At 35.1% G+C, this 26374-nt stretch overlaps 1 protein-coding gene across 6 annotated transcripts in view; it reads right to left on the bottom strand.

Moving 5' to 3' along the window:
• Positions 1-26374, bottom strand: part of ASPH (aspartate beta-hydroxylase) — a 102228-nt gene that overhangs the window by 70917 nt on the left and 4937 nt on the right. For 3 of the 6 annotated variants that reach the window (XM_042833253.1, XM_042833215.1, XM_042833207.1), the window contains exons 2-4: positions 14612-14761; positions 13702-13746; positions 12099-12167 (exon numbers count right to left, since the gene is read on the bottom strand). In XM_042833253.1, the coding sequence (XP_042689187.1) occupies positions 12099-12167; positions 13702-13746; positions 14612-14761 (264 nt within the window). Of the gene's footprint in view, positions 1-12098; positions 12168-13701; positions 13747-14611; positions 14762-17706; positions 18010-26374 lie in introns of those variants that run through there. The other 3 variants (XM_042833233.1, XM_042833243.1, XM_042833225.1) reach the window with 3 other exon arrangements.

Below are 26374 nucleotides of genomic sequence, written 5' to 3'. Positions count from 1 at the left end.
AGTAAAATACCCCATCACCAGGTGCACATTACTTGACCTGTTCTTAGCTTCCTTGAGCTACCTCAGTTCTCCCCAGAAAGCATTCTGTCATGTAATTATGACCAATTTTTTAACTATATATTAATTCAATAGATCTACAAGCACCTACATAATGTACATTATATAAACTGTTTCTTTTCTCATAATGAATTACAATCTGTGTTTTGCAAAACTGAATAAAATTCAAAATAAGAAACTTCAGAGAGTGTAGAGGAGATTAGATTAGTCCTTTGATGCCACAAAAGTAACAATATACATTAAGGTTATTTTACTCTCATTTCTTCTTCTAGATGTTTGGGTGCTACTATACCCAATGGAAATATGTCCATTGGCAAAATATGTATTTTGTAATACAGTGATGTATTGCTCATACTCCAAAAAGCAGTTGCCATTTCAGTTCAGTCAAACTACTTGCTGCTTTTACTTAAGATCATATAAAACTTAGGACTTAGTTAAAAAAAAAAAAATAAATAAATAAAAAAAAAAAATTAACTTAATTCTCTCGTCCAAGTCAAATACGAGATGCTGATTGCTCCCCTTCCCCAAAATATGGTATCAGAAATTCAGATCTTGCAGCATCTTGTGAAACTTAGTAAAAAGCACACATAAATAGGACAAAAGCCTCTCCAAAATATAAAACATGGGTAGCTTTGGTGTCTTTACAATCACAAAAAGAACTTGATTATCCCGCTTGTCTGTACTAAGATCTGAAACCCATAAACACAGCTATTTTAACAACAAAAATCAGATGACCTACTAGCCAAAAAAATTTAATAAAATTTAAATATACTTAAAAATTATACATCATTCTGTTAGACAAGTAAAGATACACTCATGTCTTTGCATTAGGCTTCTCATTCATATAAGAGGTTTACATTGGACATCTGAATATTAATCTTAGGTTCCTAGACAACAATTCATAATTACCTGGACTACATCAATACACCTCAACATTTAGTCTTAAAAAACAAACAAGGAAAATGCTACAAACACAAGAAAGTTGTACTTAATTTCTCTTACGCATTTTCAATGCACTGAGCACATACACTATGCCAAAATTCTTCTAAATTGAGCTAGTCAAATGAAATACTCTAATTAGTTCCCTCACAAATTCAACTTGAGATATGAAGGTCTCGCTGAGATCAGGGACGGATTGCCATCATTGCTGAAATGCAGTGTTCTGACTCATGTTTGTCATTCAAATCTTATTAATTCCAAATTGTAAGCAAGATGTTCAGCAACAACAATTTCCTCATAGAGAAGGAAAAATAGACTCCAATTTAGTTACACTACAACATCAGTTAATACATAAGTTGCACAAACTACTATTTAAATCTAAGAACAACCTCTCATCTACCTACACAGTATAATGAAGTGATCCTGGATATTTTAAGATATTCTTACAAGCACGTTACCACAGGGAGAAAATGGAAAATTTTGCAAAGACTTGTACATTTAAAAATATTGTACTTTTGTAATATATACACATCTACATGCACATTATGTATGTGCTATCTTGAAAAGCTGATTACAAAACACTTTGTTCATTAATATCTCACTTGTAAAATACTCAAGCTTTAATTCTTATAAATATGCTTTTAACAAAATGAATAGTCTTAAGACTCAGCACATTATCAATGTCTGACAATTATGCAAATAAGCTATTTTAACATAATATGAATAGACCCACTTACAGAAAGATTATGTATAACAATACTATTCAAAATCACAAGACAGAAATAATGCTGCATATTCATTTCCACCTGGACTGGATGACCATATATATATATATATATGTATATTTATACACACACACAATGACTGTAACAGAGGAAAATCTCATTTATGAAGTCTAAGCAGCTGAAGCAAGAAATGAGTCAAAACACTTTACTTTTCCCAGACAGATAGCTGTTTCAGGGAGCATGTGATAAAACCTGGCACCTAAAGTAAAATCATCAGCAAAGACAGGGGCTCTTGCAGCGTCGGGGCATACAAACCAACATGCAGAATTTTACAAATCACATAACTGAAGTAATGGATATTTATTCTAAATTACATTTCAAATATCTTCATGAGCTAGTTTTCAAACTCCTTTTGTTTTCCAAGTAATCCTACATTATAAAGATCTTGCGTTGACAACATAGAAGAAATAAATGCATTTATAAACACATATAAAAGAATGAATAGATCACATATTAGGAAGAGTTGCCATTCCCTTCTAAGGTGTTTTACTTCAAATTAAATATTATTGTCAGTGCTGTTATTTGTTAATAGCTTACAATTGTTGATAAATTTATATCTCCATTTAAATGATTGCTTAAATCTTTAAATATTACATGTATTACAAGTATGTACCAAAATCATTTTGAGGAAGAAAGACGAAACTTTCTTCCCTTCAAGAACAAATTTCACATGAGAGCTTCTTCCTGCATATGCAATTTTTATGTTAGCCATTTAGTGATACTGAAAATTTCAAGATTTTTTTTTAATGTAAAAAAGCTCTGACATAGAAATTCCTATAAATTAATTTCATAACAAAATGTAACTGAAAAAAAAAAAAACCAACTTTTAACCTGCACTATCATGCAGCAACTGTAAATTGATTTAATGTAGATTCTCCATGTACATTTAAAAAGAAAACGTTATGTCACATACATCACAAAGTTTATGGTCATACTTAGAGCTAAGCAGCTATCAATAGGAACTTGCTACCCTACTGTCATTTCTACAAAGCCTGGGTAGCAAAGCAGAAAGTGTCAAGCTCTAGCCATTAGAACTTGCATTCCAACTCTTCCCATCACACTCACGGTGCCATCAAATCTAAGAACATTACACACACACAAAAAAAAAAGTAAGAAAAGAAAATCATGCTACTCCACTAGCTAGCTTTATGATTTTATATCATAAATCTACATACATCTACATTTAATAATTATTCTATAGTATATACTGCTTTGGATATATAAGGCCTTCTGCCCAGCGAAACAGCTTGCTGACAGAAGGCTATCATATATCTACCTGTAAAACAATTTCTTTCTACTCATTATCTGTGTGCAGACTGCCAGACATCACTGAGCTGTAGCCCCCCCCAAGAGCAAGACACCTTTTTAATTCAGACAACTAGCACAAAAAATTAAAAGGAACATTTAACATATTCTCAGTAAGTTGCTTTAAAGCCCCTTACTTATTTAACTACCTAATTTTAGAAGGAAAATCCAAGTCAGGAACAAAGGGCAGTTTCTCTTCTGAAGTTGCAGACATATCTTGTTAGTTTCTCATCTTGTACAGGAAATCAACAAGCCTTTTATTTTGATCAGGCTTGTCTGAAAGAATCCATCCTATCTGACGACATGAGATAGAGCTTTTAATGAATTTCATGCTGCTGTTCCACCATTACAATAACTGCTTATCTGATGGCAATTTAATCAGGAAAATAGTAAGCATCTGTCCATAACAGCTGAACACAGCAGCTTTCCAATCACAGAATCACAGGTGTTGGAAGGGACCTCAAGAGATCATCGAGTCCAACCCCTGGCAAAAGCAGGTACCTTAAAACAGGTTGCAGCGTCCAGACAGGTCTTGAATGTCTCCATAGAAAGCCTTCACAACCACCATGGGCAGCACTCTATCAAATCATATTTACAATACAGGTGGTTTCTTTTCCCATCTGATCATTAACTACTATGAACTGACACGAAAATCCTACTAACATTTCAATGCATTCCTCTACCTCTCCACACAACTGAAAATCATATGAAAACCTTTCACAAAAAGTTAATTTCTTCCAAGGCAATTCACTGAAGACTCACTTGTAATGCAAGATTAATATACAATAAAACCTACAGGTAGTAAGCCTCATTCACTGACCTTCAAATGACAGATTGAAAAAGCACTCAAAAAGCTTGTATTTTGGGGGGGGAGGTGGGAACCACCAAAATAGCTCTGACAAAAGTTGTTGTCAGAATTATTTCAATTATTTCAACAAATACGCCAACATTTTCCTGTTTACTCATTTCTAAGTTATTTTATATACTAGGAGTATTATATTTTTCCTTTCCTGTGTAATATACCCTCCCATCCTTTCTAATTAAATATTGTTGAAGGTGGTCACAGAAACCCAGGGTTTAAACCTCCTACGTGTTCTCAGCTATACATGTTCTCAGACACACATGCATTAAGGTGTCTTTTTTCCCCTTAATTTATTTATATTAATATCCAGGCAAGCAACAGTTCATGCTACTAAAGTCAATGGAGTATTTTGTTCAAAGCTTGTAAACTTCTGCTGAGGACTGGCAGTCACAACACACTTTTACCAACACAAGGAAAAGAGTAATGCAAATCATCCTACAAAATTCTAAAAACAGTGGCCAAACTGATAGATTACAGCTTTAGTCAAAGACAGTTGTTTATGCAGTTCTTCACAATTTAATTGACTGTAAGAAAGATGAAAATGGCTAATCAAAACTGTTGCTAATTTCACATGAATAGCCAACTTTCCGTTCTTAATTAGCTATTAAAATCGGAAAATTCCTTTCACCTATACATTATATTTTTGTCACTGAAAACATTAAAATAGGATTGAAATCAGGTAATAAAAGTTCTAGTAGCCAAAACTATAGGTAAAAAGCAATGGCTTTGCTTTCTAAAATAATCTGAATTCCTTGTTTGGACTTTGGTTGGACGATTAACTTAACCAGCTGTGTTTTGTGTAAGTGACTATAAAAGAAAATGAAAGTTTAGCTTTCATTTTCCTCTCAATTTCAAACATGAATCATCTAAACTATTGCCACCTTTCCTGGCCAAGTCCTGCTTGCAATCACAACAATTTGTGCAATTCATTAAAATCAATTTATCTCAAACTTCAAGAAAGCTCTGACAGCAACGCACTCCACTGATGATTTTTTAATTGTTACATCAAAAGGAATAAGAGCAAACAAATTCTAACACCTTATTACTGTTCAAAGTAATAGCAAATTAAATAGCTTTAGAATTGTGATGCCAAAGCAACAGAATACTCATTTAATTGTAAAAGAGGTTGAAATTTCAGCTTACATCAATAGAGTTAAAATTCGAATATAAACTTTATATGGCAAACAGACACAAACGTAATCATAGCAAAAAACACTCTGAACAACGAACAACTTCATGAATAAAGAATAATAATCTGATTAAGTACACTGTTCCTGTTTTTCCTCATTTCCAGCTTTTAGGACTTGATACAGATTGCAAAATACATTTATAAACTACCCTTATATACCAGTAACTTTACGATAGCAGACAGAACTCTTTAATTTAACACGGAATAAAAGACATTACATTCTAATTTCTAATTAATCTTTAATATATTCAGTATTACATAAGAAATATACAATCACAGCTTCCCACTTCCACAAAAGGTCCACCTTATTATTTATTGTATTTTAGTATTTATTTTAATTCAGAACAGCCCTTGCAGCATGATCATCATACAAGAAGAAAAAGAACACAAAAGGGTGAGGAAGGTGTAAGGACTGAAACCTTATTTGGAAAACAGACAGGAGGAATAGACCATAAAAATGACATATCAGCCTGAAAATGATGTTCACTAAGAACTGAATCTCTTTGTAAAGCTATCAAGCACTTTTAAGCAAAGTGCTTTTATTTGATCAAGTAAAAAGTGTCTGGCTGAGAAATCAGTGAATCATAAAAGGAATTATTTATTAAAATTAAATTTCACAAGAGAATTATCATTGTTATGCCTACGTTAAGGATTAACATACAAATATGTATTTACATAATGCATTCATGCCAGAATACTTTACAATTAAAGCTGTTACAAAACGCTCCAGTTAATGTTTTGTAGAAAGACAAATGTTATAACGTTAACAGTAGAGGTTATTACATTTAGTCTTGTAAGTTTTGTGCACAAAATGCACAAATTGAAGCACATACAGAAACCAACTACACAACTGCAGACAGATGTTTTATTCTACATATTTACACAGCTGTGTGTTATTAGTCTTCCTATCACAAAAATGGAAAAGTCACTGAAAGGCTTTCAACTACCATAACTGTATTGCACGGCTGACTTTAGTACAATCATCAGAATGTCCATTTGGGAGTTTCCCCTCAATGCCTGAAATTCCTGTCATATTAAGACTGATGATTTCATGGACATTTTTGAAAGCCAATCAAATTAGTCTCTCAGTCACTGGTTCTGTAAATCCAAAATAACACAAGTCTTTTTTCCCTGAACCCCTTCATTCTGTGACGTACCATCAACATCATCTGCAGCTTCGCTCTCTTCTTCTTCTAGTATTTCAAAAGGAGTCAATACATCATAGAGAAATGAGAGAAAGCCATAAAACCAATCAGAGCTTTCCTCTGCTAAAATATTAAGGACTTCCTCAAGAGAATCAATATTTTCATTACTGCCATCTTTGGTCAGGCCTACACAAGAATAGAGGAAAGAGAGAAAAAAAAGGACAGCAGTTAGGTGGAAAGAGGTGACTGTCAACAGAGGATCTGTGATAGACAACTCATGTCACAGACTGCAGTCTTGACAGGAGAGCTATTTAGGAAATAGAAAAATGTTAGGAAAGTTCAGTTTTTCAAAGTATAGGCTAGAATTTGGACAATAAACATGCACAATATTATGCAAAAACCTTAAAACAGAAGGCAGCTTTGCTTTCTCATCTGTTCTTTATAATCCTAAAATCAAATTCATCTATATTGTTTTCTTACTGTAGCATTTCCTTTTAGAAAGTTTTTAAACAGTGAGGCTTATGAATCGTGCATGCAATTTCTGTTCTTTTTTTTTTTTTTAAATCATCATGTTGAAATTTGAGTGCTTTGCACTGTCAGACAGCTGAGAATAATATTTAAAAGGAAACAGCATTTAAACAAAATTTGTCACAGCCACACTGTAATCATAACAGTTACTCTATCATGCATTACTTTAATTTTGCTTAGACTGATTGCTGAGGGTTTTATGATTTTCTTGTTTGGCTGTGTTTTTGTTTGTTTGTTTTTTTTTTTTAGATTGCTTCTCAATCATTGTTCCTATGATATTTGTTCAACATCATATACTTGATCCTCAGGAATAACTCCAAATACAAAGGTATACAAAGACTGTATAAAAAAAAATATGTATCCAATATAAAGGGACATAGACTTGCTTATAACTTGTTTGTTTTTGTTTTTTTTTTAATCCTTATGAATTGCTGCATAGAAAATCTAAAGCTGGCTCAAGATAACTTAAGAAGAGACATACAGATGGCCAGAGCAGTGAAGACAGAGCTCATCACTTCTGCCAGGACTTGTTATTTTAGGCCATTTGATAATTGATCTAATTAGTACTTCAAATACAAAGTCATGGTTAAAGTCAAGGTTAATTATTGTTTATTAAAATCTACTGTTTTAGAGTTAGTAAATAATAACATTTCAACTTTTCCATTCTGGAAAAAAACACAACAGAATGATCAAGCAATGATAAACATCAGTAATAGGTAAGCTTTAAAGGAGAGGAAGGAATGTTCCTCTCCACTTCTAACCAGAACAAACCTTCGTTTGCATTGGAAAGAATAGCAGAAAAGACTGAGACGACAGATTGTTGAGACAAAAAATTAAGTGAACATCTTGCACATGCAAACTACAAAGCAATATTAGGTGCAGGTTAACGAAACATTCAAAATAAGAGAAGCTTATGGCAGAGATGTTTAATGTGCTGCAACATATTTTTCTTATGGCACACAGAGAAAATATCAATGATAATTCTGAGGAAACTTCTCAGTCCACGATCCTTGTACCTGCATGTCCAGACCTTTACTTGAGTGACCAGCCATTCTCTTTAATTTTTCACTGGATAGCCCAAAAGGTTTTAAAATGATAGATTGAATCCAGGAAGCAACCAAGGTATTATAAATACCCCTCTCCAACTTCTTCCATGGCTTAATTCTATAAAAATTAAATTTTATAGACTTAACTTTATGTACAGTAGTCAGTCATCATTCTAATTTGTTTTCAAACTTTGGACAAAAGGAGACAAAAGATATTTACCACGGTAAATCTATTTAATGACAAATTAAATTTTAATTTAAGAATGAAAACCCCAATTTAAAAAAAAAAAACAGCAAAATCAAAATTATAGACACAGGATTATAAAACAACTGTTTATTCTGTTGAAATCTGGTTTTTGAATTTATTATTTTTTTTTTTTAAATCACAGGTTTTGGATGGTATTTCTATAGACGTGTGAATAACCATATAGAAGCTCCTACTGTTGTCCCAACTCGAGACAAAGTGTCCTGGGACTTTGTGAAGCGTAATATGGACTGTAGCAGTACATTCTCTTTGAAAATCATCAGAACACAAAAGAGATCAACAAACTGGGAGACATTTTAACCAATTAAAAATAAAAATGCTTGCCGCAGCAACAACAAAATAACAAAGCCCAAATCCTTTCTTCATAATTCTTTACGAAATCTATCCAAGACTTTGTTTTAGATTTAAAAGCCATTGTATACAAAAACACTTCATCCTAAGCTATGGAAAAGAATATATTATTTCATATATTCTTCCTTTTTGTCTCAGAACCATACAAACAAGGAAATATCACCACCACAAATTCATAGTTGGGTTAATTTTGTCTTCAATGAAGATAGCTAACTTCTAGCAGATATGCTAAGGATTGCCTGTATTTTTCATCCACATGCTTGGGAAAAAGTGCTTTTCAAAGTAAAACTCATACACAAGCACAGTAAGAAGTAGCTGAAATTAGTGACTAAAAACAAACTGCCCCAACAGGCAGCTAAGTGATGCTAAATCAGTGGAAACAACTGTTTTACTTTGGGAGAAGTCTAAACAATGCCACTTATCTAGAAAGTCAAAATCTTTATCTATTCAACAGTGCTAATGCAACTACTTTATTTATCAAGAGAATATGCCTTTGTGTGCAAATGCATCTTTTAAGAGAATATGCATATGCCAGTCCAACATTTAACAATTCTACAACAGAAGATGAATAAATAGAGAGGACATGAAAATTATCCTAAATTAAGTGAACCATACCTGAAAAAATAAACAAAAAAACACCAACAAACAAACAAATCTCAACTCCCACCAACTCATCACAGATTTTCTCAACATGCAATCCTTGTATGATTGTTTGCAAATACTTCATTCTACCATAGGTAACATAAAGGAAAAAAAGTTCATTTGTGGAATTTAGGATTCTACAATTCACTTCCATCTGAATGGTCACAGAGATACTAGGTTAATTTTTTTCCCCTATTTTCCTATTTTCTAGTAATCCAAGTACTACAACAATATATTGATGACCTTCTGTATCTGACCTTCTGTTCAGAAATTCAACTAACTGCTGCATTCAGACTAGAATTTCTCAAGAGATTGTTATTTATTATAAATAACTGCAGAATAAAAATGGTCTCCAAGGGTTCAGACAGACAGGCTCTGGTGACCCCTATACATGCCTTTTTTTTGCAATGCTACTAAAAGCCACTGTTTCTCTACAGAGAACAAAAGTGAGTACAGAGGAATTATATTCCTCCTGATTATCTGAACTTTGAAATACTGTCCTATCTTTCCTAGTTAAGAGGAACTTGCAAGGTACACGGCTATAAACTAGTTTCTGTATTTTTTTTTCCACATAATGCTTGTAGGTTCCTTGACACAAAGAAATCATCGGCATTTCAGCTTTGGGTATTTAAAAAAAAAAATAAAAATACAAAACTCAAACATTTGAGTTTGTTTGGCTGGGGAGGTTTTAGGTAGATTTTTTTTCCCCTCCTCTCTAACCTTTGGAGTGGGCTGAGAGAGGGAAGAGTACACTTCCTATACACAGCTTTCAAAATCACACAAATCCCTTAAACAGATCTTAATCATTAAAGCCCCTCCTTAAAAAAAAAAAAAAAAACAAAACAAAATAAAACAAAACAAAAAAACCACAACCCTAATACAACAAATAAAATTGTAAATGCTAATCCTACTCAGGTGTGCCCAAATCATATAGAAAATGTATTCAGTATTTTAGTATTCAGCTACTAAACTTGAAACACAAATTGCAAATTAAATCTTTACATTTATAGAGAAATCTGAAGGAACTGGACAATATTAAACCACTGCAGATGCAAAGACCTTAATATGCAGTAGTCTGAAAAGAACAGAGAATAAAAAATAAAAAATAAGAATTCCTAACTTAAAAGAGATTGCTGCTTTGGGTTCAAGTCAATTTTAGCAGAGAAATCACTTTTTGCTGTGGTAGCCTGACACACAAAAATCCATGAAAGTCACAAGTCTTCAAACACAGTATATGTGCTAACAAAAGCCTCACAAATAAAATAAAGGAGCACTCATTTATACAGAAAAGTTACCCTAATTATATAGAAAGTTACCCTAATGCAGTTGAAGAGAAGCAGTTGAATACGTTTTTCTTTACTAAATTTGATAACTTAATTCCTCAAGAGGGCATCTAGTCTTTCAGATTTTGTATCAATTAAAAAGCAAATGTATTCTACATAAATAATAGTGCTGTTCATTTTTAGTACATTTTTAAATACTAACAAGCACATTAACTTACTGGGAGCTTCAACTGAAGTTATGTTTTTCCAGTAGCTGATAAAATTATAAACATAAATGATTATATTAATGTTCTGTAACATTTTAGAAATTATGAATTCCTTTGTACTGCTGAAAATACTCTTGAATTTGAATGAGATGAAATCTTACTTCTAAGCAAGAGCTCAAAAATAATGAAAATCAGTTTTTGATCTGTGTGACCTTCTAGTGTCACATTTTAAGTATGAAGTTTAACTACATGATAAGGTGAGCTTGTAATAGAAACACTATCACATATTGGCAGAATTCCCAGCTATATCAAGTTGCGTGAAACAGATGTAACAAAGCAGCAGCACAGTTCTGGTAGTCTGAATAAAACTAATATGACCCACAAGAACTTAACATCCACCTTCCATAAATAATGAAAGATTAGGATTATTTTATGCAAAATGTTATTTTATCTACTGCTTATAATTAATAACCAATTTGTATCTCTGAGGCAATTCACAGCACCCCTCACATTCACAGCGCTGCAAACAAGTTCAGTGATTATTATGACACGAGTGTTCTTCAACTGTAATGGGATTAAACAGATACGGCCCCTGAAAGACTTGCTTATTTCTCCAGACACAAATGAGGAAAAATAAACTGACAAGAAACTGGTTATCATGGACTGTGACCTTCCAGCTATACAACACAACATCCTAACACCACTGATAACTTTGACAGTTTGAGACATTTCAGATTGCATATTGCTCAAGCTATTATTAACTATGGTAGGGTTTTTTTTTCTTCTTTTTACTTGTTTCTGTGATCAGAATAGGTTTATACTTGAAAGCAACCAATTAAAGAAAAACAAACTTTCTAAAATCACTTATATAAAAAGTACTTATCCCATGCTTGATTATGAAGTGAAGATGGTGATGGCAGAAAAGAGGTAAAAGGGCACTGTCACAAAACATGCCTGTCAGTCAGAACTTATTTAAGATACTCGGTGATCAGAAAGATACATTCCTTAAAACCATGCTTAAGACTAGAGTTTCAAGTCATGTAGGATTTTGAAAGTGAAAATAAAACAGACTTCTGGAGAACTGAGAACAGTGGTAAAACAGTACAAAAGTACGCTAAACAGGTGCTCACAGTCACATACAAAGGCTTGTTATCACTCATTTCAAAATGGACCTGGCTTATCAGGTCTACAAGAATAGCATTCTAATTCTTGAAGCATCTTAAGCCCTCTACCCAGTTAATTTATTAACAAACACAATGATCTTGTGACAGTGGATACAGCAGCATCAACCACTTAACTTTGAAACTGTCCAGCAAGAAAGTACATGATTTATACTAACAGTGATAAATAAGGAGAATAAGTACTCCTTCAACTTGCATGAGGAAAAAAAAAAACCAACACACAAATCTATTAAAATTATTCAATTAGGAAAAAACAACAAACATGAACATGACATATAAATTACATTGACTATTCCTCCCAGTTTTGTACTTGCCTAGCAATACTTTAGCATCCTCCACATCAAAATCTCCATCTCCATCAGCATCATATATTCCAAGTTTGCCTAAAAATGTCAAGAGAAGAACAAGAAGTATTAGGAATTCTGCAACTTGTTTCCAACAGTGTTTTCTATGCATGATGGTTAACTGACAATGCTAGGATGTTACCATATTGATTACTCAGTGCTACTTTTTTTTAACCACCTTTTATTTTATATTGCAAATATTTTAACTTCCTGTCTTCATTTCCTAGACTTTAGACTGAATACAGGTAGGGTCTTTTCCCCACACATCTACTTTAGTGCTCACAGACTTAAAAACAGGCATATTATGGAATGGCTTAGGTTGAAAGGGACCTTAAAGGTCATCTAGTTCCAACCTCACCTACCACTACAGATCCACATTGCCCAGAGCCCCATCCAATCTGGACATGAACATGTCCAGGGGCAGGGCATCCACAAATTCTCACAAATTCTCTGGGCATCTGTTCCAGTGCACCACTACCTTTTTTGTAAAGAATTTCTTCCTTATACCTAATCTAAATCTCCCCTCTTTTAGTTTAAAGCCATTACTCCTTGTCACATCACTACACTGGTCAATAAAAAGTGCCTCTTCAACTTTCCTATACGCCCAGTTTAGATATTGGAATACTGAATGGAATGAGGTGATGAAGCATTTTCTCGCAACAAGTTTTGTTCAGCATAAAATTTAACTTCACAAGAAAGGCTCAACATTTTAAAGATGGAAAATAAATAGTAAAGTAAAAATAATAAATAATCACAATTTGTTTTCAAATCATAAATTATTCTACATTCTCAGAATATAGATGTGTAGGTAATTTCATCTTCGGTGCTAAGTTAATAGAAGAAAAACAACCTACTTTCTAAACAAAGGAATAAACATTCATAGTTTTATGAACAACTATATGGCATCCAGTGTCCACAAAACCCTTCCGTAGGTGACATCAGACATCTCTCTTTTAGTTTGGTAAGAACTCTGTCAGCATGAGATATAAGCAAAAGGAATATCTGGTTTCTATTAAAAAAAACAGTTTTTAGCATAGAAATACAGTGTCCAGGATTAGAAGTGCCCTGAGATCATCAGATAAATAGAGGACTGTCTAATTAATTTTCATAAATCCAAGCCAAACTTTTAATCAGATAAAAACTCCACACACTGACTGCAGAAGAACTTCAACTCCTTGTGGTCTGTCAGTTAGTTATCAAATTTTGTCCTCTCTAAATGAAGGCAGAACTTGAACGTTAGCAAAATGAATGAAATATAGTTCTCTATATGATACTGAAAAATTTGAGGAAGTTCAGCTATGGGTCTAGAATAGACAGAAGGTCATCATCACAGCACTGACTCTATCAGTTAGAAAGGATCTTTATTTTTGGTTAAATACAATAGACTAGTGGAATAAATACCATGTTCCAAAAAAAAGAATAATATCACACTCAAGAACAGGAGGAATGAGAAAGATGAGAAATGACTGTTTCGTGTCATTATAGAAGAACAGTAACATATTAAAAGTTAAAGACAAAAATAAAGTTTCTAGCCAAGGGACAGTAAAACAACCTTACTTCTCTAGTATCCTACCTTGTAGTACCTCTGACAAGTTATAACGGAAATCCTTTGCTTTGGCTGCATGCATGGTAAAAATACAGAAACCATTATTTGCATCACTAGACCTAATTAGGTTTCAAGCCAGAAACTTCTCTTTAAATATTTGTACATTAAAAAAAAATGATAATTCTAAGAAGCCATTGTAAAGTTTTCAAAACCAGCAGTTGTAAAACTGCATATTGAAGCCTATAACAGAGAGAATAATTCTACCTACATGCATACATCCTGAAATTTAAGCCCTCAATTTTTCATTCCTAGATATTACATTAACAATACTGTCTTAACACTTTCATAATGAGACACAATTAACATTGTTGTAGGCTTAAAACTGAGGTCATACAAAATATCATTCACGAGACGACAACTGTTTGTTCTGATACTACTACTAACACAGTCCACCAAAGAACCAGTAATAAGATCAGCCACGTACGTTCAACAAATCACTTCTTCAAGTTTCTGAGAAAAACTGAAAACTCAAACAACAAATGTTAAACTGAAATTCCTAATGAGCTACTGTATACACGTTATATAGTGCATACAAGATGATGAAGATTAAACCTTGGAAATTTCTTCTATTTTTAAATGCATGCAGTACTTCAATAACCTTTTTCAGTCTTATGACATTCTCATTTTAGCATCAGAATTGAGCTCAGCTTTAAAATTTATTTTTTGAACTACACTGCATATTTTTATGTAGGACATTTTCATACACTCCAATTGTCAATTTAGCTAACTACCCATGCGCTGCTCTCTTTCACCGACATTGAACTTTAATATTTTGGTTTCCTTTCTGAAAGGTAAAATTGCACCCATTACTACCAAGTAAGTCACAGTCATTATTAGAAGGGTTTTATTACACTATATTAAGATTTAAAATTCTTACCTAGGACTTCTTCATAATCTACAAGTTCAAACCAGACAACTGCTACTGATGTCCAAACTCCCAGCAAAGCAATTACCATAAACCAGGTGAAAAATGAGCTTCCAGAGAGGCCTTCTTTCTTTCCATTCTTGTTTCCTCCATGCTTACTCTCTGTTAAAATAAGGCACACAAATAGAAAAAAAATAAATGGATTCGTGCTAAAAAATTATGATAAAGCATATGGTTATACATTTTGTGGATTTCTTCTGGAGTTTTCATGTCGCTATGTTTTACAATGGACACCTCAATCATCATCTGTGCCTTTAAGGCCAAACAAACCAAACAGCAATCCCTTCACCTTCCCCCTCCCCCCAAAAAAACCCAACAAACCAACAATAATAAAGCAACCACATGTAATATGCTTCAACAATGTAGTTGGAAATCCCTCCTTTTTCTTCTCTGGTATGTATTTGCACAGAACTTAACATTTTTGAGATGTTTGTCATTTGTGCCGTTACTTCTCAAGCTGCCACCAGAGGGCAATGCCAGCAGCAGAAATGCTTCAAGAAAAGCATTTCTGAAGTATCAAACGCATTCAAAGCTAGCCAGTACTGCAAAGTTAAGCTAGCTTATGAAATCAACATGACAATTCAAATAGCCTACAGAGCAGCAAAAATCTAAACCTCATCAAGTGTAAAATTTGAAGTTCAGTCACTGTTCTAACTGAAAACTTCTTCTGTTTCTTAGAACTGTGCAGAGGTTCACATAAAACATACATTGCTTTGTCTAGTTTCGGATCATTTTAGGTAAGGAAGTAGTACAATTGCACCTAAACAGATGTCTACAGCTTTTTACCAAAGCTCAAGGTCTGTTTCTCTTCTTCCTTAAATGTGGAGGTTGGTGGCCCTGCATGTAAAGGAGGGTTGGAGATTCATGATCCTTGAGGTCCCTTCCAACGCTGGCCATTCTGTGATTCTGTGATTCTGGTGTTTACCACTGCAAAGCTGGCAGTTTCAGACTGGCCAGCCCCAATTTTGTTCCCTTCAAGCCCTGCCCTTTGCCCATCCAGCCATACTGTTGTGCTAGTCCAGCAATCCATCCCCAAGTTACAAATGGTCAGCTACTTAAAGAAAGCAACGAAATCTCCCAGAATACTGCCAATAGTCCACACTAAAAATATTTTTCTCACTCTTCAAATGACGCTTTCTCTTAACTTTTTCAAGTTACTAAAACTCCGTAAGTGAAAGTTTACATTCAATTAGAATCATTTAAATAATGATCTAGAAGCAACTATTTTGATCTAGTCCACATAAATACAAATACAAAAATACCCCCGAACACCTGAATATTGCCATGATTCCTCATTGGAATGAAAAAGAAGTAGCTTTTTAGAGTGAGTAACGAAAGGCTGGTGGCTTATTCCAGCTATCAATATGACATAGAAGCACTTTCAGAGCCTGCTTTTCATCAGGTTCATAGCTTCACTGAACAAGCTTTTTATTATAGTCATAGTGTTATGTATCATGGTGAGAGCTATAGAAAACAACAACTGGCTCACTTCAGCTCATATGGATGCAGTACTTAATTTAAGAATACATTTCTTTATTACTTCTATCACAAAGATCAAATACAAGATATCTGGCTTACTCTGTACATTACACGCAGTTTCCTTGGTATAAGCTATCAATAATATTTAGAAACAGACAACTTAGCCTCACATTAGGCATGTTCCACTTCCTAATACATAGTAACCAAATTACACAGGTACAATTTTATGAGCTGTGCACATCTCCCTTACAGGAAGATGTATGGATACCTTGAAAACACAGGTAGAGGCAAGCAGTACGTGGTAATACACTCAGAAATTTTATCAACTATGTATGAAAATTATCAAATATTCCTTGAACTGGAAATTTTAATATTCCAAAATCAATTACGTAACTGCAGAATGTGGCTATTCCTGTATTTGAGTGCTTTAAAACCTTTAAAAATGAACCTTTAAGCTAAAACATTTTAAATTATTCCAGGTTACTGTTTTGTTCGAGAGCAAAGCATGTACTAAAAGAGGAAAACAGAAAAGATTATCATGTTGTATTTCATACTAATTCATCTACCTCATTGTTTTGTACTTTGCATTTACCTCTAATGAAAAGGGCTTTAGTCAATAGACGAACAGGAAAACAAAAGAAAAAAAAAAGTAATAATAGAAAGGTAACTTTCTTTTTTCAATCTTGAAGTTTTTTTATGAAATTTCCTCCAAAACAGATTCTGATATAAAAACATCTGTCACAACAGTGAAAAAACACATTTCTGTGCTCTGGTTTCCCTCATGAGCACAATATTTCCAAAATCCTTGAAAAATCCTGCTAGGAATTCCACCACAGCAGCTTTATCAGGTAGCTCTGACATACATGGAAGTCAGGCGACATAAAATTCGTGCATGCTCTCAACAGAACCAAACACACACAGAACAAAAAACTGCAGGCCATCACGGAAGACTGCCTTCAGCTTAGAACGCATTCCAGACAGTTAATTCTACATTCAAGTCCTCTCCCTGTGCCCGCTGCCAGCCATGTCCAAAGTAGGTCACCTTCCATATCTGGCAAGCCTTTGCTTACACCACCAGATGGCTTTATGCAGACATCATAAAGTCTCAAATTGTGCTGTATGCCTCAGCGGCAAATTTTTAAAAGTCCTGTATATCACGCATCCAAATTAAGAGTCGTGGTTAGATAACACATCAAAAAAAAATTTAAAAAGCATTAAAAACATTTGCCTTTTACTTTAGTTAACTTTGAAGGTGCTCGGTAATTTTACATACTTCAAAAATAGCTTTCAAGTGAGGTATCTGCACACAGACTAATGTCTTGGGTTAATAATGTGTGCTTACCCAAAGAGAAATGAAGTTACAATTTAGGAGTCTGCATAAATCCGTGAGAATTCTCTACTTCAGGAAACACTGAATCAAAACCAGAGGCAGTCAGTAATGCAGACTAATAGTAAACCGACTAGAAAGCACCAACATGCCACAGTAAGCCATTTATTTTGCTGATTACAGAGTCAGTATTTGCAACCATGCATTTTCAGTTTGCTCACAAAAACAGTCAGGACTGTACCTGTGTCGTCGGCCATAACACTGGTGTTCAATTTTCACCAAGTGAGCGTGTCGTTATCTCCAAAAGCTAACACCGAAGGCAGAATAAGAAGCGATTTATCCTCACTGTAGTCTTGCAACAGGAGCTGATGAGTTTCGTAAAGCTAGCTCAGCTGGAACCCGAAACTGGACCGAAGTGAAAACTCTCCTCCAAAAAATCTATTTTTAGAGCGGTTATCTTCAGGAGCCAAATGCTTTTCAGAACTCATATGGCAATCCCATTCTGACGACAATCAAATTCACTTGCGCCTCTTAACAGAGCACCCTGAGTAGCTGATCCTTTCCCCTCCCCTTAATCCCTCAACGTCACACATAGCAAATACAATCAAGCACGCTGCGCTGCATGCTGCTGCCATCCACAGCGCCTCACTGCCCGCACTCTGAGGGCGTTACATCCACCAGCATAAGCTGGAGCACAAGTCCGGACACACAGCCTGCCGGCTTGCATTTGTCAGCCTGGCCCACGCCCAAGGAACTTTCTCCACGCTGTCACTCCTCTAGCAGCTTCCCAAACTCCTGTGCAGACTGACTCTTTCCAGTTGGCTTATCACTCAAGAAAACAGCTGATTTCTGAAACATAACAGTGAGTTTCAGAGTCCCTTTGAATTGATTATACATGTTGTTGCCAAGGAATTTTCAGATCAGAGCAGCTCCTCCAGAAGACTTCTTATTTGCTTCTAGCAGACTGAATGAAAGGGTTCTGACAATTTTGCCAAAGCAAAGCCTGTTTCCTCATAAGGCACCACATCTTAGACAAAAATTCTACTGCATATTCATAGAACCATAGAAGCACAGAATCACTCAGGTTGGAAAAGACCTCAAAGATCATCGAGTCCAACCTCAACCTAACCAAACCCTAACTAACAACCCTCTGCTAAATCATGTCCCTGAGAACCACATCCAAAAGATTTTTAAACACATCCAGGGATGGTGACTCAACCACCTCCTTGGGGAGCCTATTCCAGTGCTTAACAACCCTTTCTGGAAATAAGTTTTTCCTGATATCCAACCTAAACTTACCCTGGTGAAACTCGAGGCCATTTCCCCTCCACCAGTCACCTGTCACCAGTGAGAAGAGACCAACCCCGCTCTCACTGTAAGCACCTTTCAGATATTGGAAGGGAGCAATAAGGTCTCCCCTCAGCCTCCTTTTCCCCAGACAGATTCATTGAAAGCACCAGAGGTATTGATTTTGCTTTCTTTCCCCTTTCTCTTTCAAAACTCATACCACACCTCCTTCAAATTCTGAAAACATTCATGCTACTTTTTCAACAAGTGACCAGCATACTGTCCTTCTGTGCAAGGACCAGAAAAAGAAGAAAAAATAACAACACCATAATACATGTGTTTTAGCAAACTGTCCTTTTCCCACTCAAACAAGAAGCAGCTCCCTTTTTGTAGAAGAGTGTGAAATCAACTCCTGTCCAATTGGCAGCAGTCTCGATGAAAGCTTTACTATTTAGCACTTTGTTCTTCCTCTTTCGCCCTTCTTTAAAAATACAATAATAATAAAAAAGTGAAGCATTACATGTACAAGGTATTTGGAAAGCCATCATACATCTCCTTTGGTTTTTACAATCCAGTAACTAATCCCCAAACACAGTTCCCAACAGCCGCAGGCAGAACTCCAGTAAGTTTAAGACTTTTCAAAGAGATGTAAAGAAAGTGCAGGCAGATAATTCTATCAGTAATGTATCTTTTGAATACGTCAAGGAGAACAGATGATTTAGGAAAGACCTCCTTGTTCCAGCAACACGTCTGATGTACAACAGATTTACAAACAGAAGAAATTAAGCAAAGGTAAAAGCTCACTATAAATCAATAGCTTATTAAAGAGAATTGGTTTTAAGTGCAATAGTATGTAGTCTGTTGCATAAAAAAACATGTTGACAGGCATTAGATTAGGCAATCTATTGCCACTTCAATACAGCTGCACCATTTGCATACAGTGTATTTTACTACAAGTGGAGTCAGAGAGCATACAACTAATGTTGACAACCTGACATCATACATAGGTTGGAAGAGATTGCTTCAAAATTATTTATCAAGCTGAACGTGTGTAAGCAGTTGCAGTACTCCATTCTATTTTGTTTGCTTCAAAACAAAAGTATATTCTGGGACAACTGAACAGTGAATAGAATCAGAGAGAGGGAGGACAGCTGAAAAAATCATTTGAAATACGCACTACTGATCTGAGCTACCACACAAACATACACTGACCTTTAACCAAGTATCCACAGCTTTACATTGTGCCACTCAAAGCAAACGCACTACGAGAACTGATTCCAGAAATGGAAAACGCATTCCTCCCTGACAGGGAAGCTGCAACTAAAATTGAGAAAATGACCATAAAAAAGAAGATGGGCCAAAGGATTGCACAACTGTAACTCATCATGAACAACATGATTAACACATACTCTTCCACCTGTCTCTGTGGATGCTATAGAACGAAACACTCAAGTTAATGTAATTTTGTTTAGCATTATTTAAGAAAAATCTTAACTAAACAGATAATTAAAAACGAAGACTGGGATCAATTCAGTCAGCAGTACAGACTTCTTGAATACACTTTATTCTACAGCATTGAAATGCTCTGAATAACTTCAGTGACACTCAAAAAACAGTATCACTCACATCACTTGTATGAGTGTTAGTTTGAAAACTATTTGCAAGAGAAATTTGCTATAACTGGTATGGTATAACTATGAACACTATTTTAATTTATTTTAGGAAAGCGTAACTGACACCGCCCGATAGAGCTACCAAAGTGCAAGAAAGAGATTACAAGAGGGGAAAAAAAATAAACATCAACATAGAAATAATGACTGTTTCAAAGCACCAAACGTAGCTGTTCTGATATATGTAATTATTTCTCACAGAGGTAGGAAAGAAGTACGGGAGCAGTTATGGATTATCACATGATGAGAAAGCTGCATACGAGAGCACAGTTACAAAAAATAAGAAAAAAACACGGTAGAATGAAAAACAACAAAGCAGTTCAACAGAAAAATACCTACAGTTAGCAAATCGGAAATAAGTTGTCAGAGCAATATAAAAAAAGAGTGCGACAAATAAGCTAAGATATGTTACAGTATAATTGCCCCACTACTAACAGAGACGAATCAGAGCAGAGGACAGCCACATGCCCAGTTACTGCTTGACATTTTGCCAAATCATATTTTCAAATACAATTAACAACTTAAACTAAAAGAATTCTTACAAACCATTTTCAACAATACAATCACAATTAATTACTTTGTACAGTTATTATTTTGAATGTGATCAGTAGCAAGTATTTTGAGTAATACCTATTAAAGAGAAGCTTACAGCATTCTCTGTAGTTCTCACTGTTCCTCCTCTTATTAAAATAGCTTTGTCAACTCAATACTGTGATTTGTATATGTATATGCACAAGGACATAATATAAACATACATATATACATACCCACTTCTAATGTATGCGTATGTACATTTGCACCTTTTGCAATCCCACCTATAGAAGTGGAACTACACAATCCTTCCAGCCCAAACCATTCTATGATTCTATGATTTTTAGTGTGTATTTATTTTAAAATCTAGATTCAATAGGCATATATATTGAACTGATACACTCTGACAAATCTTCACATCATAACAACTACAAGTACACTACTAAGGTTGAAACTGATTTCATTATATATCTGGACAAATTGGACCTTGGCCCAGGGCCTGATCCAGCCTCGCCCTGACAGTCTCCAGGGACAGGGCATCAACCACATCTCTGGGCAAACTGTGCCAGTGTCTAACCGCCTTCACTGTAAAAGACATTTTCCTTATAATCCACGTCAATTTACCCTCCAGGAGCTTGAAGCCATTTCCCCTTGTTCTATCACCACAGACCCTGCTAAAGAGCCTGTCCCCTTCTTTCTGTAGCTCCCCTTTAGATACTGACTAGCTCATGTCTGGCTTGTCATCCACCAGTACCCTGGGTCTTTTTTTTTTGTCATCCCCCAGCTTGTATCAGTGAGGGTTGCCTTGATCCGGGTGCAAGACCTCACACTTGAATTTGTCGAACCTCATGAGGTTTGCCTTTGCCCAATGCTCTGGATGGCATCCCACCTCTCTGGTGTGTCACAGCTTGGTGTCATCGGCAAACTTACATTCCATTTAGGTATGAGGAGAGACAATATACTGAGCATTGTTAAAACTAAAACTTCTGTTGATGTGAAAAAGAAAATTTTAGGTAGGTAAACCATAAAATCTAATCAAGAATTTAGAATCAGATCACATCAGAATCAGATGACAGAGGATATTTTTTGAGACTTTAAATATTTACACTTCTCTGTGCATATGTGTAAGGTACTGCTATTCAAAAGCATTGGGATATTCATTATCTGTACACTCTGTATCAACTCTTTTTACAACTGCAGAAATGGACACAGCTGGAGAAAAGCAGGGCATCCAGAGTAGCATAAGCTGGAAGAATGCAGTAAGAGAAATTAAAGAAAGGATAACACAGTTAAGCATAAGCAGTAGGTGTGATTTGTTTTTACTGTAACAGCAACTACAAAATCTAACTCAGAGTGAACCACATGTTTTCCAAACACTCAACTGAAGATCTTGACTTAAGAGCTGAGAAAAGAAATCAAAGCTATGCAACAGTAAAAAATAAAATAAAATAAAGGCAGGAACAGTAGACTACAAGAAGAATCAATCCAGTGATCAAATTTTAAATATGAGAAGGTCAGTATTTCTTAAAGTTCAGCCCACTGCTGAATATAAAGCTGTTATTGTTTGCTTTTTTTATATCATCAGCTATCTTTATGGTTCACAAGAAGTCCCACAATATTTAGAAGATTTATTTAGAAGAGTTGCAAGCTAAGAAAATTTGTTATTAAGGAATAAGAATTAACTAATCTTCAGGAGAAAAAAAAATCAAGTACAAAACAAGACTTTGACCATTAACTGCCTGATTAAAATCACACCTTCCTCCTAGTTTTATTAATATCATTTAGTTATATTTATCTTGTGCTGGAGCACCTTCCCAATGGAGACACAGAAGGCCACAGAGGCCTTCCCAGACCTGAAGAGGGCCTACAGGAAAGTTGAGGAGGTACTTTTTATGAGGGCACATAGCAACAGGACAAGGGGAAATGCCTTTAAACTGGAGGAAGGGTAGATTTAAATGCGGGTGGTGAGACACTGGAACAGGTTGCCCAGAGACGTTGTGGATGCCCCCTCCCTGGAAGCATTCAAAGCCAGGCTGGATGGGGCTCCCTGGTCCAGAGCAAGGTGTCCCTGCCTACAGCAGGGGGTTGGAACTACACGATCTTAAATGTCCCTTCCAAGCTCAACCGCTCAATTTATCACAAACAGTGAACAAAACCCAACTGTTCTGAATTAAGTAATTTCTTCTTAGGCATACACAAAACAAAAACCAGAAAATTTATTGAGAAAGAAATCTACTTCTCATTTCATGTGTTTCTTCTATGAGGATTTAGGTTTTTTGCTTGTTTGTTTTTTAAATAACTGCAGGTTTTCTTTCCAAGAATACAGTCACAAATTCAACACAGGAAGGAGCTCTATACTATACACCATATACTAATTATGCCCTTTGAGCTTGTACAGTTTAGTTAAAACTTCTCAAAGGCACTTTTTGAAAATACAGCACAACAGTGAGTTCTACTTGCAGTACTAGCCCTCCACTTCTCACTGACATTTGGGGAGCCCAGCTGTTTGCCAACATAGGAAGCTGCTGCAGTTAGCAACTTTTCTTGCGAGTTCTGTTTAAGCAAGAGTAAATGTTGAAGTCAGAGGAGGTAAAAATGAATACAGAGATGTGCACTAATAAGAAAAAATCCTGGAGCCACATCTGTTCTTCTGTAAAAGATCTAGAAAGATGATCAATGTCAAAAGTTAGACAATTTTAGGCTGTGTTTTTCTTTTGTTTTTCCTCTCAGAAGACACTTCAGAATAGTTCTTCAATTAAAATTTATTACACACATATGCATCCCTGCATCCTGCTTAAGTAACTAGTAATGACACTGCATACAACTTGATGTGTTTAAAGCAATATTTAACACAGCTACCACATACTATCTGAATAGTTCAGATCAGATTGCATTTCTTTTAAAGCTTTTCCCCACAAAGTTATTGACAGTAGGATTAGAGAATCAGAAATTCAGGAAAAAAATCTTTGATAAAAGAGGTTAAAAATATCTTATTATCTATTTACCAGACCTATATACATATAAATAGAAAAGTAAACCTTCCTACACTCAATGGTATTTTTCAAAACTATAATGATTCTTCTCAAATTTGTATTCATACAGAAACAAAACACAAAATGTATGTCCAAAACTGAGCTTAGAACTTTTCACTTGCAATTTACTTGATTCAACCTTCATTTTCAAACCCATTTAACTCTCTCCTCCTCTTTCAAGCCAGCTTCTGAAGTTCTTTCATATTTGAAACACAATTCAAGGTTAAGACTACGAGCATAGAAAGAAATTGCAGCATTTCAGTACAGGCTCAACATACCTGAGCTGTATTTATAACACTGATGAGGAGAAATTAGATCATCAGTACAATTAAAAAGAGAATTAATGATTCTTAGTATTTTGATCAATTGGCTCTCTCTCCCACAGAAAATTTGGAGACAGCTAAAATAGATCACTCAAATACAAGCAACAAAGATTTACAAGTATACAATGTGGCCAATATTCCTATATAATTACAAGGTTAATTACATATTTGGTTGTATTTAGAGCAGAGTTCAGGAAAGGTAACGTGAAAGAAATGCAAGAAGTATTTAAGTCCACGATGTACAAATTCTGCTGGTGGTGACCTTTATAAAAGGCTTCTATTACATAAAGTTTCTATTACATAAAGTTGAAACTTCTCAACTTTGCATACGACATGCTGGTATTAATTTTAGTTTCTTTTTTTCCCTTGTTCCATTTTCCTGTTCTGTAATGTGGGTCATATCAATTTGTTTTAGCAATGAGTCCCAGTTAAGACACAAAGGAAATAAACCAGATGATGTAGTTTTCTCTCAATTACTTTTTCCATAGTTTGAAGGAGTTTTAAAAATAACCCAATAAAACTCTAGTTGCCAGGCTACAGTCTACAGTTCTGCTATGCACTGCATTCATGGGGAGGAAAAAACAAAAAAGCACATTTAAAAATCTTTTTTAACGCCTGAAACTTAGAGAAGTTTAAAGTCTGATTTAAAATAAACTGAATTAGGTATAGCTTCACAGAGGTGGAATGCAACTGCAATTCCTACAGAATTCAAAAGAATTTGTAGGTGTTTTATACCTACAGTCATGGCATTTTGCGTGTATAAGCAGTTTTACAACAATGTTATTAGAACGTATCAGTTGCAGTAGCAACCATATTTTCAAGTGCTTAAGAAGATAGAACTGTTTCCTTCACCTATGGAAAGAATGTGTTTCACAGTTACAAACCATTAATTCAACTTCCTTTGATAAAAACAAAAGCCCCAACTTACAAAAAAAAAAACAAGAAAAAAAACCACCCAAAAAACCAACACACACTACTGTAAAAAGAGATAAAGTGAGAAATTTTACATTAGTAGTTATTCTAAATGAATCAGAACCTCAGGAATTAAAGTTACAAAATAAGGAAACCACTACTACTCAATAGTTACAAAACTTGTAGCTTTTGAAGTTTCTATACATGAAGTCTTCAAACAACTTGATAGCACTTGTTATACTGGTTAAGCACATGCATGGTAACAGTGCAATCACTAATGAAGGAGATAGAAAAGATTGTTTCATTTGAGAAGTTCTAACAAGGCTGAACCACACGCATTCCAATCTGTTCAAATTTGGTATATAAATACCAGCATAATTCATTTACAGTTTGTGTAAAGACATAATGTTACAAGTTATGATTTGCACTTCAAACATATCTCAAAACCTTTCCATGCAAAGAGCTAGTCTGTAGAATGCGGTTAAAAAAAATATTGCTGCAGGCTGTCACACAGATTACCAGTTTGTGATCTTCAGCAGGAAAGAACCTCTCAGGGTAAATCAGTAAGTTCACTGCACAAGTTCTCTACAATGAAGAATTCAATGTAAGAATTAGCATAGGAACACTTCTTACATGTTATGAAAGTGATTCGAAATGGGTCCCGCTGAAAAGGAATGGTTCACTTGTTTCTTTGTTGCTGTTTTATAGAAGTTATCCATAAAGCATTTTCAGTCCCAAGAAACAGCAATATTGAAGTCCCACCACTTCATGCATTTCATAATTAAAGATGATTTTAAGACACATATACATATTAAGACACATATATACATATATTAATTATTTAGCCATCACTCAGCATGTCAAGCCAGACTGTCCACCTTCCATGTTTAAATCCAAGCGCAAGGTGCTGCACCTGGGTTGAGGCAATTCCAGATATGAAAGCAGACTGGGAGACCTCACTGAGAACAGCCCTGCTGAGAAGGATTTCAGGAACCCAATGAACAAAAGCTGGACATGAGCCAGCAGTGTGCTCCTGCTGCCCAGAAGGCCAGCAGAACCTTGGGCAGCATCAGAAGAGGTGTGGCCGACAGGGACTGTCCCTCTCCGCTCTACCCTCATGAAGCCCCAGCTGGAGAACTGTGCCCAAGCTCGGG

This window comes from Centrocercus urophasianus, unplaced genomic scaffold, assembly GCF_019232065.1.
Source record: "Centrocercus urophasianus isolate 14NV4802_14NV808 unplaced genomic scaffold, USGS_Curo_1.0 seq_11, whole genome shotgun sequence".
Lineage (NCBI taxonomy): Eukaryota > Metazoa > Chordata > Aves > Galliformes > Phasianidae > Centrocercus > Centrocercus urophasianus.
Note: the sequence above shows the minus strand (reverse complement) of the source record. Positions and strands in the feature narration are given on the sequence as shown.